Source organism: Gavialis gangeticus, unplaced genomic scaffold (genome assembly GCF_001723915.1).
Source record: "Gavialis gangeticus isolate Ggan-Ray unplaced genomic scaffold, GavGan_comp1, whole genome shotgun sequence".
Taxonomy (NCBI): Eukaryota; Metazoa; Chordata; order Crocodylia; family Gavialidae; genus Gavialis; species Gavialis gangeticus.
The window spans coordinates 306,493-321,973 of NW_017729001.1; the positions used below are offsets into that span (position 1 = coordinate 306,493).

Here is a 15,481-nt window from a genome sequence, read left to right on the forward strand (position 1 = left end):
GAAGAAAAAGCCCATTTGCCACTGGTGTAACCCTTGGATCCTTAGAGAGTTAGGCTAGAAGGGATCTCCATGGGTCATCTAATCCAACCCCCTGCCTGAGGCAGGATCATCCCTTTCCAAACCATCCTATACAAATCCCATAGTCTAACCTCTTAGAACAACTACCGTCAGCCCTGACACAACACAAGAGATAACATCTGAACCTACCACATGTAAAGTAGGAGAACCACGGCAGCCAATGGCCTGCTTCTATAAAAGTTTGTTAAATACATTCAAGAGATCCCAGGTCTCTGCCATGCCTCCTGCTAAAGAGGAAGGCAATCCCCTCTCCCCCGGACCCCGCAGTCAATACCAGTTTGACTAGAAAGTAAAATTCCTTCCTGACCATAAATTGGCAATCAGTCTGACCCTGAACAGAGGGGCAAGATCCTCTAGCCAGAAACGTCCAACTGTAAGTCCCAGCAGAAGTGCTGGCACGCCCCAGTTGAAATCCCCTGCCTTGGCTAAAGCCAAAATCCAGTGCCTCTGAGGAAGGCTTAAAAGAAATAAATGCGCAATCATTTACACCAGCACAGAGTGTAGCAGACTGCCCTTCTAATCAGGCTGTGTTTTCTCCTTAGCTGGAGAGGTGGCTGCTTTTAATGGGGTTTCATATTTTCCCCTGTACTGGTACTATAAAATAACTGCCCTGTGAGTCCACAGCCCTGCTTGTAACCTGGAACAGTAATGGAGGAGGGGACAGTTTGTGTGCAGAATTGCAGACTGGTCTTCTCCTGTTAGTATCTCACCCAGGTTTCCTTTTGTTTCCCAGAGCCGTGAAGTTCTCTGCCAAGCTGATGGGCCAGGCAATGGCCAAAAGGGTCAAAGCAACCATCTTGTATGCTACAGAAACAGGGAAATCGCAGGTCTATGCAAAAACCTTATGTGAAATCTTCAAGCATGCTTTTGATGCCAAGGTAGGGCACCAGTTCTCAGCCTACAAGCACAGGCATAACTAGCAGGGTTTGTGCGCTGAGCAAATCTTGCTGGAGACTGGGGGCAGAAGGGTGAAGAGGGGGGTGGGCAGGCTCCAGGGACTGCTCTGGGAATCTTGTCCACTGCTGTGCATGGTCTGCCCACCCCAGTTATTGCTGGTACAGCAGCAGTGCAAAGCCTACGTGTCTTGCTGCCTGCTGCAACAGCAGCAGCATGGGGCTGCTGCTGCTGTGGCATGGACTCTCCATTTTGGTACCCCCATTAAATTGGTGCCTGGGACTGGTGCTCTGCTCACTAGCCCCACATTATGCTGCTGCCCACATGGGATGTGCATATAACTGTGTGGCTTATAGAGGAACCAATGCAACAAGTTGTTGGACACTCTTGGTCCCATCGACTTTCTCAGCAGTTGAAGGTCTCAGTACTTCACAGGATGCATCTTAGTAGTTGTTAAGAAAAGACCTGCATGGGAACACAGCTGCCTTCCAAGTTGCACTTTTGAAGAGGAATTTTGGCCCCGTTTTGCCTAATGTCACCCATTTCACTCCATTAATTTTTTAGGGTGTCACAGACAGCAGATCTTTTGCTTGTTCCATTAAGGCTTGTGTCCTTGTGCCTGGAGTATCAATAAACTTGACTGCAATCCCCATTTTCTGCATAACTACTGAATTTAGTGAAGAGATTTGGATTACTAGATGTAAAAGCTCAGTTGGACCAAATGGCAGTGAGTCTCCCCACATCAGGGTCTACTTACAAGCATGTCTCTCTTTCTCAGGTGATGTCCATGGATGAGTATGACATAGTCCACCTGGAGCATGAAACCCTTGTCCTGGTGGTCACCAGTACATTCGGCAATGGAGACCCACCCGAGAATGGGGAGGTAGGATAGGCCACTGGGTTTATTACAGTGGTCACCAACCACTGGATCTTGATCCACCGGTAGATCTTGGAGCTTCTTGGAGTCAATCCAAGGCTGGGGTGGAGGGCTGAGAGCCTGCATGGCACACGCGTGCCCCCACCCAGCAGGTCAGTCCATGGGGGAGGGAAGGGACGGGGGCTAGATTGAGGCCCCTGCGGTGAGGGACAGTGCCGCAGAGGCAGGAGCAGGTGTAAGTTGAGTGGGGCCCTGGTCAGGTGGGACTTGCCTGCTGGGGAGGTGCACCCCCAAATAATTTTTTCTCCCTCTGCCTCAATCTGCCTCCTCCTTGCCTCCCCACAGATTTACCTGCTGGGCTTAAAAAGGTTGGAGACCACTGGTTAATTAGATGCCTGAGTGTAATGCACAAGGTAATCATGGTGAAAAGCAGAAAGCAGCACCCACTTCTAAACCCAGCCATTTCACTCTCCAGTTATGGAGATAAAGTAGGGTCCAGTGGTCAAATAATCTGTGTGAGCACCATGATGCCTGAATTTTAGTGCCATATCTTCCTCAGACATGCTGTGAGATACTAAATTGCCTTCATTTCCCTGTCTGTCAAAAGAGATAGCTGTCCTCTGGGGTGGCTGTGAGGTGATATATTAATCTATTTACTGAACTCTACCAATATATTTGGTCCTGTATTGGCCATCCAAGGAGCTCACAAACCAGTGCAGCCAAAGAGAAGAACTTGGTTCCCCTGCTCAGGGCAGTGGAACAACCCTGCAGTCACTGGGGAAAGCCTGTGGGGACATTGGGCACAGGTTAGAGCAGCCATGCAGACATGTCATTGTGTTTTGTTTCCTAGATAACAGCATGCAGAACTGATACAACAACTATGCTTTTTACCTCTAGAAATTTGGCTGTGCACTGATGGAAATGAGGAACCCCAACTCCAACCTGGAAGAGAGGAAGTAAGAACCTCAGACAAGAGTCCCACATCGCACCCCCAGCAGCTGGAATGGCCCTTCCCTGGGTTGTCCAGGGACCACATCCTCACTTTGGTTTACTAGCCTCAAAAGATAGGCTGAAAGTTCATTGCCAGGAATGGACTCACTTGACTTCAGGCTGGTAGTACAATGTACCAGGTAGCACTAGCTCCCTCTCACCTTCCCCCAACAGGCTGAGATAACAAGTAAAACTGACTTCTCTGTCTCTGTCTCTCTCACTGTTAATGGTGAAGGCATTTATATAAGCAGTGATGCCCCCAACACTGCCGCCTCCAATATTAAAAAATTATGAATAATTCCTTAAATAAATAGATGTGGGGGTTATTCTTGTTTACTTCCTATGTTTTAAATTTTAGAATTAATTCTTACGCTTTTCTTTGTGACTGTGAGGGTTAGAAATGTATTAAAACAGAAAAAATGCAATGTTCATAAAATCTTATGGCTCCGAGAATGGGGGCTACACCCATTGTAGTGAGATGTGCAACTAAACAGTGAGAGTTAGCAGTGCTGTGGCTGTAAGTACGCTAAAAGTTATGGAGATACTATGGGGTTTGGACTCAGTTTATTGCATGGCTGTGCAAAAATCAGTAGTGTAACTAGGGCATGGTGACCAGGGCAGCTGCAGAGATGGAAAAAATGGCTGCACAATCAGGCCAGTGGCAGCAGTAGCAGCAACCAGAAGTCATGCCTTCCCTTGTGTGTGGCAGCTGCCCCAGGCACCCAGCTGCATTGTTATGCCTCTGGCAAAAATACTTCTAGGGACTGTAACTGCTGTGGTAAAGTTACAGCCAGCCAAGAAGCTGTGACCTGTAAGCAAGTGGAACCTGGTGGCTAGAGCAGGGGACTGGAGGTCAGGGTTCCTGGGCTCTGCCATTGACTCTGCTATTGAAGTAAGTTGAGACTTGGGCAAGTTACTTAACCTCTCCAAGAGATTTGTCAAGTGCATTGTGGCATGAGGTATTACTAAAGAATGGCAAAGTGTTAATCATTTATGGCCTTTATAGCTTATTATTATTTTAGCTATTAAGTAAAGCAGTTCTACTTAATTGGGACATTAGCTGCACTCTGAAGTCTCTTGAGTTAACATAATGATAATGGCAAGTGGTAATGGCTGTTCCTTAATCAGGATAGAATTAGCACTTGGCCAGTGATAAAGTGGTATTTAATCAGATGTTAAAGAGGTAGAAAGTCTTAGATCTGGCCTTTCCCACACAAGGTAAGGAATGATGTCCAGTAAGACTGAAGTGTTGTGATTAACATTTCCCTTCAGTGTGGTACTGCTAATTCCTTGCATGCTGATTGTATTGTTGTTATTAGTTAGGCAGCAGCCCCAAAGTGACCTACGTGCTGTGCAGATAAGTAATATGACTGGTCACCCCAGGGCTTGCAATCTGAATACCCATTATGTTCTTAATGGCCTCTTTTCTTAATGGGGACAGCTGATGAAACAGGACAATAGGCCACCCACAGGGAGGAATCTGAAAAGCATTACAGTGTTGTTTATATGGCCCTCCCCCTGGTCATCTGTCACATCCCTGCTGTGCCAAGGAGTGTCCAGAAATGAACTTGTAGTTGAGTTGACTCTTCCGTGGGTAGGGTGAGTACTTTCAATCATGAACATCTTGAACATCATGAACATCTGAGCTCAGCACCAACAACTACCAGTCACTTCTGAGTGTAATCAAAGATGCTAGCTGCAATCTTTAAGGGCCTGACTAACCAGGATGTGGTATCTGACAGTGCCCCTCTGCTCCATGGCCTGCTATGAGCTTTGCATTTAGCAGAGACTTGTCTGGTCCTGGTGGCAGCACCTTTTTGGGACAGGACACTCCTTGCCACGCTACATTGTCTTTTCTGCTGTAACCCAGGTAACATAAAACTCACTTGTGTTCTTGCTAGGTTTTAGACTTGACTGTCTAATGCTAGACGCTAAAGATGGGGTTTTCCACGGTGGTCTCAGGGATTAGGTAATCAGATTTAAGTGAAAGGAATAAAGTTAAAATGCCTACTGTGGCAGTCATCTTTGATAAACCTACCAACATTCACAAGCAACCTGTTTTTTCAAAGATCTTGACAGCTCCCAACTTCCCCAGAATATATTCATTTCACCAGGAACTTCAAGAGCTCTCAGCACCTCTGAAAACCAAGTCCCTTGCCTAGCTGCCTAAATACTTAGGCTCTGAAATGTAGGTTGCAAAAGTTTTACTGCAATAGTTAAGAATTAGGTGGGCACCCTTCAAACAGAGAACACTAGCTACGAAGGGAGAAAAGTGTTTTGGCCAGGGTAATTTTTAGGAGGTTGCTGTGTATCTGTATGCATATACTACAACAATGGTGATTTTAAAACTATCCCAAAGGCTACACCTTGGAGTAGTGAGACAGCAGAGTTGAAGATTTCCCTATAGTATTTTTGGTCAGAGAATTGAGGCAAATACCTCTTAGAATAAGGTTAATGTTTTCAAAAAGCACCTCAGCCCTACTTAGAAAAGTGACTTAGACCCATAAAGATGCAGACAGACACAGAGTGGGATTTTCCAAACAGCTAATTGGATTAAGGGGGACTAGGGTGGAAGACAGGGCAGAGGCAAGTAAAAGAACGTGGCAAAGGGGAAGGAGTTAAGAGGAGAGGCTTGTGGTAACTAGGAGCAGTGAAGAACAGAGAAGGGAAAACCAGGCACCACCATGGTCCTGACAGCTACTTCGCACACAGGCTTCCCTTCCCTTATGTAATACTAGCTGCGGCTGGGCTGGTGACTCATTCAGACACCACTCCTTTATTACCGTCACCGTATATATAGAAACTCTTGTGTAGGGCAATTTCTGAAGAAGGTTCAATTCAGAAACAATCTTGCTGATGTCAGCTTCCCCTCCCTCCCCCCACCCCGCTTCCCATGTTTCTAATATGAGTCTTATAACTAAATGGGATCTTTTCTTCCTGATGGGAAATGAAATTTCTCTAAAAGCCCTGTTCAGCCCTGAACAAGTCATGGAAGACAGGAAATCTTGAAAGCCAGGTGGCTTAAAGCCCCTGCGTACTGCCCTTCTCTGTCATGGCCTACGCTCAGGGCTTTGCCTCCCCCTCCCCACAGCTAATGCTATTGTGAAGTTCACCATCATGGCTGATACGTGGGGAACTGAACTGGCAATGTCCAGAGCTGAACATAGGAGTCCAGGCAGCTTGAGCTAGCATAGGTGGCTGAGGGCTTTAAAAGCCTCATGTCTTCTGTGTATAGGGCAGAGCAGGGGAAATATAGCACGTACTTACTGGAGGGTCATAACTGCTTCAGAGAAGGGAGTGCACACCTGCTCTGTGCTTGGCATTAGTAGCATCCCCTGGAGAAGCATGAACTCAGGCCTTGTTCAGTGTGTTCTGTAGCCCAGTTCCCAGCTCCTGTCTACCCATCCAACTTCTGGAGTTGTGGCCCATGCTACTACTCTAATGCTCATGGTTACTCTTCACAGGAGCTACAAGGTCCGTTTTAACAGTGTCTCATCTTCCTCGGATGTGCGGAAATCTTCAAGTGATGGGCCTGATGCCAGGGACAACTTTGAGAGCACAGGGCCTCTGGCTAATGTCAGGTGAGCAGGATGGAGAGGGAGGGAGGCACCGGTGTCCTGCCCCTCCAAACGATGGAGTTCAGCCTGACTGTAAAAATCAGCATTTCCTGCCATCTCTGCCAGGGACGGAGATGAGGGACATGACAAGTAGCTGCTGCTAAGGGCCACTCACCCTAGCAAAAGTTGCCCCTCAGAGATAAAGCCAATATTTATTGTTTAGGTAACCACAGACTCACTGGCCTAACCTGGCTCAGAGTCTTTATTATGTTTACTGGCTTGTCCTGACTCACCTGGTCAGTACTTTGTCACTTCCTAGACCTTTAGGAGAATAGCTATACGTCATTGCACAAGAGTCCCTGTGGCTTTTTACTGTCTCCCAGGCTTGTCAGCCCTACTTCAGATATCTGCATCCCTTACTGGCCTGGCTTCTTGCTGACCGTTTTTCACCACTCTCCATGAGGGCCAACCCACCTGTGTCACCACTAGCTTCCCACAGCATGGCTATGGCCCTGTAGCATAGAGATGGCCCATGCAGCCCAGAGCCACTGAGGTAATTTGGGCTCTGAAAGGGCTTCAGTTGAGGGGATGCTGAGTTCCAGCGACGTAGTTTGGGGAATGCTTAGAAAACCGTTGCCTAATTGCAGTGCTTCTTTTCCACTACTGGACCCCAGGCTGGGAAGTGATCATTCCTGATGGCTATGCAGGCACAAGTCTTGTCTCTCCAGACAAGACTCTGGTCCTCTGCTTTCTTGCCCTGCTTCAGCCTCTTGTAGCCATGGCTCTCATCTGTGTGCAGATTCTCTGTGTTTGGCCTGGGGTCGCGGGCCTACCCCCACTTCTGCGCCTTCGCTCGTGCTGTGGACACCCTTTTGGAGGAGCTAGGAGGGGAGCGGATCCTCCGGATGGGAGAGGGGGATGAGCTTTGTGGCCAGGAGGAGTCTTTCAGGACCTGGGCCAAAAAGGTCTTCAAGGTAGTCTGCTTCCTTTGTCCCTTGGGCAGCTTAGAGGAGGGTGGGACAAGAATATTGGAAGTTTATGAGTCTTTGCTTATGTAAATCTACTGTTTAGGTCTGGACCTTAATGATGCCCAAGCACCCACAGGACCCAGGCTGTTAGGCAGGGTTGAAGTCCACATCTTCACCCTATCTCTGCACTTGGCAACAAACTCATAGCACAGCCAAGGATTGGAGGCCAGCCTCCAGCAGGTCTTCAGCTCCTGTTAGTCAAAAATCTGCTGGAGGACCAAGCAAGGGGCTGTGATATAGCTGGCCTAATTCAGGTGGCTTAGGATCAGCCCAGCAGGAAGGAGCAGCCCATCAAGAAACGTAGAGCACAGTTTGGCATAATCAAAGCCTTCTTGGAGGGCTGGCTTGTCTTTACAACTGGCCTTGAAGTGCATTCTAGGAGAAGATGGGCTGTAGCATTGGATTTGGATCTCATATAGCCTGATATTTGGGACATTTGGATCCTGGGTTTTAGTGTAGCTAACTTGGAAATATATAAGAGCCATTTGCCAATATGTAGATGGAACCAGTATTGTCAACCTCCATCATTCAAAAGTCACAAATTGGACCAAAGTGTATTGGAGACCAGACAAAAGAGAAGAGTCTATGTTGAGTCTGTTTGCTTGCCTTCTAGTTCTGGTTATATTCATATTTTCAAGCTTTTTCTGCATCACAAAGGCTAGAAACTGAGGAACTTGGCTTTTAAGAAAAACATCAGCTATCTGTGGACTTGTAATGAAACCCTGAGAAATGGCAATGCTGTGGGCCTGGGCTTGGAATATAGACGCTTTGAAAAACTGGGATGATTAGAACCAAGGTTTAGCTTGCTGGTGATGACAAGAAAGGACCATTTAGGATCTCTTAAATTTAGGGCATGCTAGGCCCTAGAAGTAATCGGATCCAAGGATCTGGCTTGGCCTCTTCTGTATCGTGGTGAGGGGGCATTTTAGGGTATGTTCCCTACTGATGTGCATCAGCAATAATACTAATGGTAGATGTGTCCATGCAGCAAGGAGAGAATAGACTCATGGGATGTGCCTCCCTACCTTGTGCCTGGTTCTGAGCATCACTGTCCTATCCTCCTTTCCATGTAAACATGAGTGGGAGGGACATTAACTAAAAATGGGTGATAGCACATGCTAGGATTAGGCTGAGAAACTGAGTGGGTCTTTCCTGGAAGTCAGACTGAGTTGAGAAGGTCCCTGAAAGCTTTGCGTGTGTTGCAGGCAGCGTGTGATGTGTTCTGTGTGGGAGACGACGTGAACATTGAGAAGGCCAACAACTCCCTTATCAGCAATGACCGCAGCTGGAAGAGGAGCAAGTTCCGTCTGACCTACGTGGCTGAGGCCCCTGAGCTCACACAAGGTACAGATGCTTCATCACCTGGTCACTGGGGCTTTGAATATGGGGTGGCATCTGAGAAAGATGGAAAACTCCTGGGGACAGTGACAAGCTTCTATGGATCCAGACTGAAGGTTATTCTGGACAAATTCTGTGCCTTATGGGTGTTTAATTCTCTCATCTGTATCTTGCTCTCCCTCTGACTCATCCTTTTTCTTTCCCCATCTCCCAACTCCTTCCATTCTTTTCCTCATGTTGTCTCACATCTGGTCCTTCCTTCCTGCTACCTTTTCCCCCATTTTCTTGACATGTGGTCAAACCCCAACCAAACCCCAAACCCTTCTTAATCACCCTGGCTTCTGCTCAACTCCAAAGAGCCCCAACCTGGACCCCAGTGGCCAGGGAGGACAGCTCCATAAAGTTGCATCTAATTTTGTCTCTTTCTTTCCCTTTCAATCTCATTGTTCAACCTGAGGCACTATCAGGGACAACCACAGGACTTTCAGGCTAGTGACAGGCCAGTGATTGTGTCTGGGAAACAACTTATGAGGACAGGTCTGCATCTGAGCTTCTTTATCCTGACCCCATTCTCTAAAGCAGGTGTGGTCATTGCTGAGAGCAAGTGGACTAAGGGAATCCAGGACTGCTCTGTCTTGTCTGTTAAAATCCCTGCTTCCTGTGGCTTTGAAATAGTAGGACTGACCCACTAAAATGTAGTTCTACTAGCTCATATATGTTGTACTGACTTGGCTCTTCCTAAATTCAGATGCTTAGCTGCCAGCTATTCCACACCAGTGGTAAAAGAAGGGTGACAGGGATGTGCCTGTGTGTATGAACAAGCACATGTCCTGTGATGGTGAGGGCCATCTCTAAATAATCCTGTTTACCAACCTGTTAATAGATGGGAAGCACAGCCAGTGTTTGGATCTTTCCTCTCTTTGTTGCTTTCACAACAGTCTTGAGAGCGGCACCAAGAAGCATGTCCCACTCCCCCGCTCCCACTCTGTACACACCACACCTGGAGGTGTGGCAGTGAAGCCTCCATTACTTCTCGCAAGTATGCCAGAGGCAGAGAGCTCAAGAGGGGTGGGCTGGGGCCTTCCTGGGATGGTTTCATGACCTGATTTCCCAGGTGTAGCACACATGGATTGCAAGCCCTAAATCCCTTGGTGCATGTCTACACAGATTCCTGAGTGAAACCAAGTACATCTCCAAGAAACCAGGCCTGCTCACTCATACCCACCTGAGTTCATATTTGCCAAGTAGATGACCCAATGCAACCCCAAGCATGTGCCCTAGCACCATGTTGAGGCTCTCCTGAGTTAAAGCACCAAAGTATAGTGCTGGGCATGCACTCATGGCTGTGCCAAACAACATGTGCAGGCAGTTTGCAAACCTGAATGGGTGGGGCTTATTTCTTGTAGGCTAAGTCTAGATAGCTATGGACTCCCCCTCGGAGGACATGCCAACAACCTCCACTCCTGGTTCTGAGGTGCTAAATAAACACTGTGGTGGTGGGCAAAACACCCTGGAGACACTGAAACAGCTGTCCTCCCATGCTCGGCTTTTTTTCTTTTATTGCATCTTCTTTTCCACAGGTCTGTACAGTATTCATAAAAAGCGAGTCTATGCAGCCCGGCTTCTAACTCGCCAGAATCTGCAGAGTCCCAAATCCAGGTAGGAGCTGTAGTCTTCCCTCAGCATGCAGGAGATAAAACATCAGTACCTCACTCACATGCATATATGCCACATCCAGGGTACACTTATGCACACACGTACTGTTATCTACAGCATTCCAGTATCAAACCACCAAGTTGGGCCCAAAGTGTGACCTTGGTTAAAAACTATTCTAGTATGGTGGAGCATGCTTATTAATGCCAGTCCTCCACATTTACACTAGCTAACCCTCCTGCCCATAAAGAGCACCTCAATTTTTCCAAAGAGAGGGAAAAATTTTCAGGGCAAGAGATGAAGCTGACAAAGATTCCTATGCTAAGATTGCTAACAGTGAAAGTTAACAGCAACTGAAAACTCTGCAGGTAGCTTGGTGGAGGGGAGGGAAAGGAAGAGGACACATGACTGATATCTTTTTTTCAAGCTCTAGTTCAGTTCTTTTTTTTCAGTTTTATTAGTTCAGCTCTATGGTTATGTGTACAGACAGGCACCAGACTGCTTACCTGTGGAACTTGACCCACTTGCTTGCTGACTTAGAAAAAAATGCTAAAGAAATGGTTCTGTGGCAGTCTTCTAGTTCAGCTCTTGGAGCTGTAGAGAAGACCTGCTAGACTGAGCCTAGTCATTTTCCAAAGGGATGTTGTTTGTGTTCTTTCTGTAGTCGGTCAACAATTTTCCTGAGACTTCACACCAACGGACACCAGGAATTGCAGTACCTCCCTGGAGACCACCTGGGAGTATTTCCAGGCAACCATGAGGACTTGGTCAATGTCCTGATTGAAAGACTAGAGGATGCACCCCCAACCAACCAACTGGTGAAAGTGGAGCTCTTGGAGGAGAGGAGCACAGCTCTAGGTAACAAGGGTCAGAAGGAGGGACTAGCTGCAGCCAGGATGTCTTCCACACAAATGCTTTTGTCAGTCCTTGGACCTATTCATCCGTTTCACTGGTGTGCTCTCATAAGCACTGCAGGGCCAGTAGCAGTAGTTGTAGATTTCTGTCCATGAAAGACTGGGTTTCCATTGGGCAGATCCATAATCAGCCTGTTCTCTGGGAGTGTGGAGCAATCAAAGCAATGGTTTCATGGGCTAGTAGGTTCTTTGCGGGATGGGGTTTTTGTTCCTCGTGTCAACTGGCAATGACTGACTGTACATGCCTAACCGCTGAGTTTTGGAAATAGGCTCGGTACCCCCATTGCCTTGCAATATGTATGAGCATCAGCCTGTGCAAAACAGATAGAAAGCACGTTCTGTTCTAGAAGGTCCCAAGTCAGCAGCTAATGGAGCCTAAGATACTGTATTCTTTGTGTGCCCTATTGTACAAAGAGGGTAATTTAGCGTCATGTCAGAGTCTTCTGTCCAGTTTTTCCTCATTCACTGTGTAATGTCTCCACACAGTTTGCATCTCAGTGACTTGCCCAAAGTGGGCTGTTAGGTTCAGCTGATCACAGGGTTGTACACAATTCTCTCCTGGCAGGTGTCATCAGTAACTGGACAGACGAGAACCGCATCCCTCCATGCACCATCTTCCATGCGTTTAAGTACTATCTGGACATTACCACACCTCCCACACCCCTGCTGCTGCAACAGTTTGCCTTACTGGCCACCAGTGACAGAGAGAAGAAATGTCTGCAGGTCCTCAGCAAGGTAAATCCTTAGATCCTTTTGGCAACTGTGTCATAGCATGTGAGAGTTACATATCCCTCATGGCCACTTTTTCTGTGATGCAGAAAAGCAGGCAGTGAGACTCGTCCTCTAACGTGCATTCCACCCACGCATCCACCTTCTGTGAATCCCTTGGAATGTGTCTGACTGAGAGGCAACTTATATGGTAGCTGATGCTGATGACTTGCCTCTTCACGTGCTAGACCACTGTTCCTCAGAAGCAACTTACTGTGGTCCTGCGGCCTGTGGAGATGATGCATCCCTTGAGATTCATTCTTCAGCTTTGATCAAAATAGCCTTTCCTACTGGCTCTTTTCCCTGGACCATTTACCTCAATTGGCTCAGTACTTCAGCTGATACAATGTAAAATAGTGTCCCTGCACTGATATAACCCCCCTCCATGTGCTTTCTGGCTAAATGATTTAACTTCATATCTTTCTGGTTTGCAGATGAGGACTCTGTTAGTAAGTGACTTGCCTATGTTCATGGAAAGATGATGCGGCAGAGTTGGGGACTGAATCCAGGTTTCCTAGCTGTAGGTCCCCTGTTCTAATATCCATCACTTCCTTGCTTGGTGAATAGCATGGACATTTTAATCCAGTTCAGGGGACCCATGCTTGGGTGCTCCACTAGTGCTGTGTTTGTGGAGGAGAGGCTTCCAGTTTGAGGTGTTCTGCCAAAGCTTCCTTTCTCCTGCCCTGGCCATGCCAAGGGATTCCTACAGGGATTGTACAGTTCTGGTTCAAGGCATCTGATTTAGACTAAGCAGATAATATAGCTCATTTTTCCTTTGCCTCTCTCGGTACAGGGTTTGCAGGAATATGAGGAATGGAAGTGGTCCAAAAACCCCACTATAGTAGAGGTGCTGGAGGAGTTCCCATCCGTGCAGATGCCCTCCACCTTGCTGCTCACCCAGCTCCCCCTGCTGCAGCCTCGCTATTACTCGATCAGCTCCTCCCCTGACATGTACCCAGACGAGGTTCACCTCACTGTGGCTGTGGTCTCATACCGCACTAGAGGTAACGATATACCAGTAATACAGCAGGCTCTGCATGACAGTGACAAGCCAGCACTCATGTGACCATAAGGCTCTACACAGACCTGTGCCATCCTAAGATAGGGCTGTCCTGGTTGCTTGCATTGTAAGCGGAGGAGAATGGGAGCAGGGTGAGGAGCATTAACTGGGAGGAAGGGGGGTGTTACCTGGTTCTGCGACTTGTTCTAGCTAGGCTCCCTCTTAGAGGTAGGGAAGGGAAGTGGGACTGTCAGAGGCAGGAACCTAAGGACTGTTTGTCTGCTACATGCTGGCGAGTGGTGGGGAGAAGAGACCTCAGCTCTGCCATTGCCACCCCAAGAATGAACTGTCCAGAGCCCCTCAGACAATCCTGTTCCTCTCCTGAATCACAGCCTTAAACTTGAACTGTTGAACTGTTCAGGAAGATGCAAGAAATGTTGAATATCTAGGTTCGACGTGGCACCGCTGAGGGCTGATGGCAGCTCATGTAACAGAATGGAGCCCAACTGCTGCATTCTTAAAACATATGTGTGGTTAAAGCCCTGGCTAAGAGCGATGCATGGTCTATAAACTGAAAGAAGCCTGTAGATGGAGTTGGTAAGTAGGTGCTTGCCCAGTTCAAGATAACTCTGAAAGGTCTGTGTTGGCCTTGAGCAGGAAATGTGGCTATGGTGCTAATCATGGTTGTGTAAGCACTGAAACCAGTCACACACTGGCCTGCTCCTTCAGAAAGGATGCCTTGTTTCTTGCCTGGAAAGAAGACTCGGCACTTTCTGACTGACCTAGTGGTCCAGCCCTTCCCAACAAGAGCACCTTGACGAGCAGGACCTTGGGAATGCCTAATAACTGTCTATGCCGTGGCAGTAGCAGGTTCTGGTACTAGACAAGGCTGAGCATGCGTCACCCACTCATGTTGGGGGTGAATCTGAAGCAACCTGATGGTGAACTTCTGGGTTTGGAATATGGTTTCAGTTTGCTCTGGGACCCACAACTGTGGTTCAGGCAAGACCTTAGTGACCAACCTTTCTGCATGTGAGTCACAGATTGGACTATGCAGGTAATGGTGTAGTAGTGAACACATGGGTGAATAGCTGGGTGCAGGTCGATGAATGACTGAAACACTGTGCAGAGATCCATTTGGTGGTGGTAAGGGCAGAGAGCAAACTGTCTTCTTTTGTCTTCTAGATGGGGAAGGACCAATACACCATGGGGTCTGTTCCTCTTGGTTCAACCGGATACAGCCTGATGAGGTTGTGCCCTGTTTTGTAAGAGGGTGAGTGGCATGTGCCCTGCATGTAAAGTCCTGGAGAGACAGGAAGGGCTTGGAAGGGAGTGGGCTGCATGGAGACACCAAGAGCCATGCCAAGAAAGAACCATCTGCAAGCTCCTCACAGTCAAGAGAGTGTGAACTCCTGTTTGTGTAGTGCTTCATATGTTTACAGCACTGAAGGGGTTATGCTTTGGAATAGCTGGCATCCCTTTCCATCGAACAGTTTGCCACATCAAAATATAGAATGTGGACTAAGATACAGGGTGCCCCAGTGCCTCTGCATAGCCAGGATGTGTTTGGAAGAGCCTGGGCTATGACCGAGCATCCTTACCATGCACTGTGTTTGTTCTGTACTAAGATGCTACTCTCTGGAGCCTGGCAGCACCTGCTTTGCTGTGCTACATTTCTACCTGATTTGGCTCTGCTAAGACTTTATTGACCCAGCTTTGGTTTTGCACCCTTAAGCCTTCACTGACTTTATCCATTGTTTGTCCAGAGCTCCAGGATTCCATTTGCCACAAAATCCCCAAGTCCCCTGCATCCTGATTGGCCCCGGTACTGGAATTGCCCCTTTCCGGAGTTTCTGGCAGCAGCGGCTCTTTGAAATCCAACACAAAGGTGGGCCTGTATTTCTGTTCCCCTTGCAAATAACTGGGTGTGAAAGGGAGGCAACAGGAGTCTACCCCTACCCAAGGGTGATATGAGTGGGTATATGTGGCGGCGGCACTGACAGGGGGAGTGCAGGTATGTAAGTTTAGTGCGAGAGGTGCTGGGCATAATCCCAGCTGATCGCTGTGAAGTGTGCATGCATAAATCCCTGACTGCATTCTGTTGGCTTTCAGCAAGTGATGAGGTAAGTGCTATGCTCAGAACTGGTTGGAAACTTTCCTGTGTGCTTGTTGGAAAATGTTTTTTTTTACATGAAAAACTTGTGTGGAAATGTTTTTAATGCAATTTTATTCAAAGTTTTCCAGACCTAGAAGGAAAGCAAAAAATTCTGGCAAATGTTACTTTTAGGGGAAAAGTATCATTCTTTCCCCATGGAAATTTTGGGGAAACGTTGATATTTTTTTCAGCTAGCTCTAATTACTTGAGACCTTCGGTCCACGTTTAT

The 15,481-nt window shown here is 47.6% G+C and overlaps 1 protein-coding gene across 5 annotated transcripts in view; it reads left to right on the forward strand.

Annotated features, from left to right (window-relative positions):
• NOS1 (nitric oxide synthase 1) overlaps nucleotides 1-15,481 on the forward strand; it is a 200,099-nt gene that overhangs the window by 173,682 nt on the left and 10,936 nt on the right. For all 5 annotated transcript variants that reach the window (XM_019506669.1, XM_019506671.1, XM_019506668.1 and 2 more), the window contains 12 exons: nucleotides 812-956; nucleotides 1,751-1,855; nucleotides 2,747-2,805; nucleotides 6,304-6,420; nucleotides 7,196-7,370; nucleotides 8,630-8,768; nucleotides 10,343-10,421; nucleotides 11,080-11,273; nucleotides 11,895-12,064; nucleotides 12,891-13,101; nucleotides 14,283-14,370; nucleotides 14,864-14,985. In XM_019506669.1, the coding sequence (XP_019362214.1) occupies nucleotides 812-956; nucleotides 1,751-1,855; nucleotides 2,747-2,805; nucleotides 6,304-6,420; nucleotides 7,196-7,370; nucleotides 8,630-8,768; nucleotides 10,343-10,421; nucleotides 11,080-11,273; nucleotides 11,895-12,064; nucleotides 12,891-13,101; nucleotides 14,283-14,370; nucleotides 14,864-14,985 (1,604 nt within the window). The remainder of the gene's footprint in view (nucleotides 1-811; nucleotides 957-1,750; nucleotides 1,856-2,746; nucleotides 2,806-6,303; nucleotides 6,421-7,195; nucleotides 7,371-8,629; nucleotides 8,769-10,342; nucleotides 10,422-11,079; nucleotides 11,274-11,894; nucleotides 12,065-12,890; nucleotides 13,102-14,282; nucleotides 14,371-14,863; nucleotides 14,986-15,481) is intronic.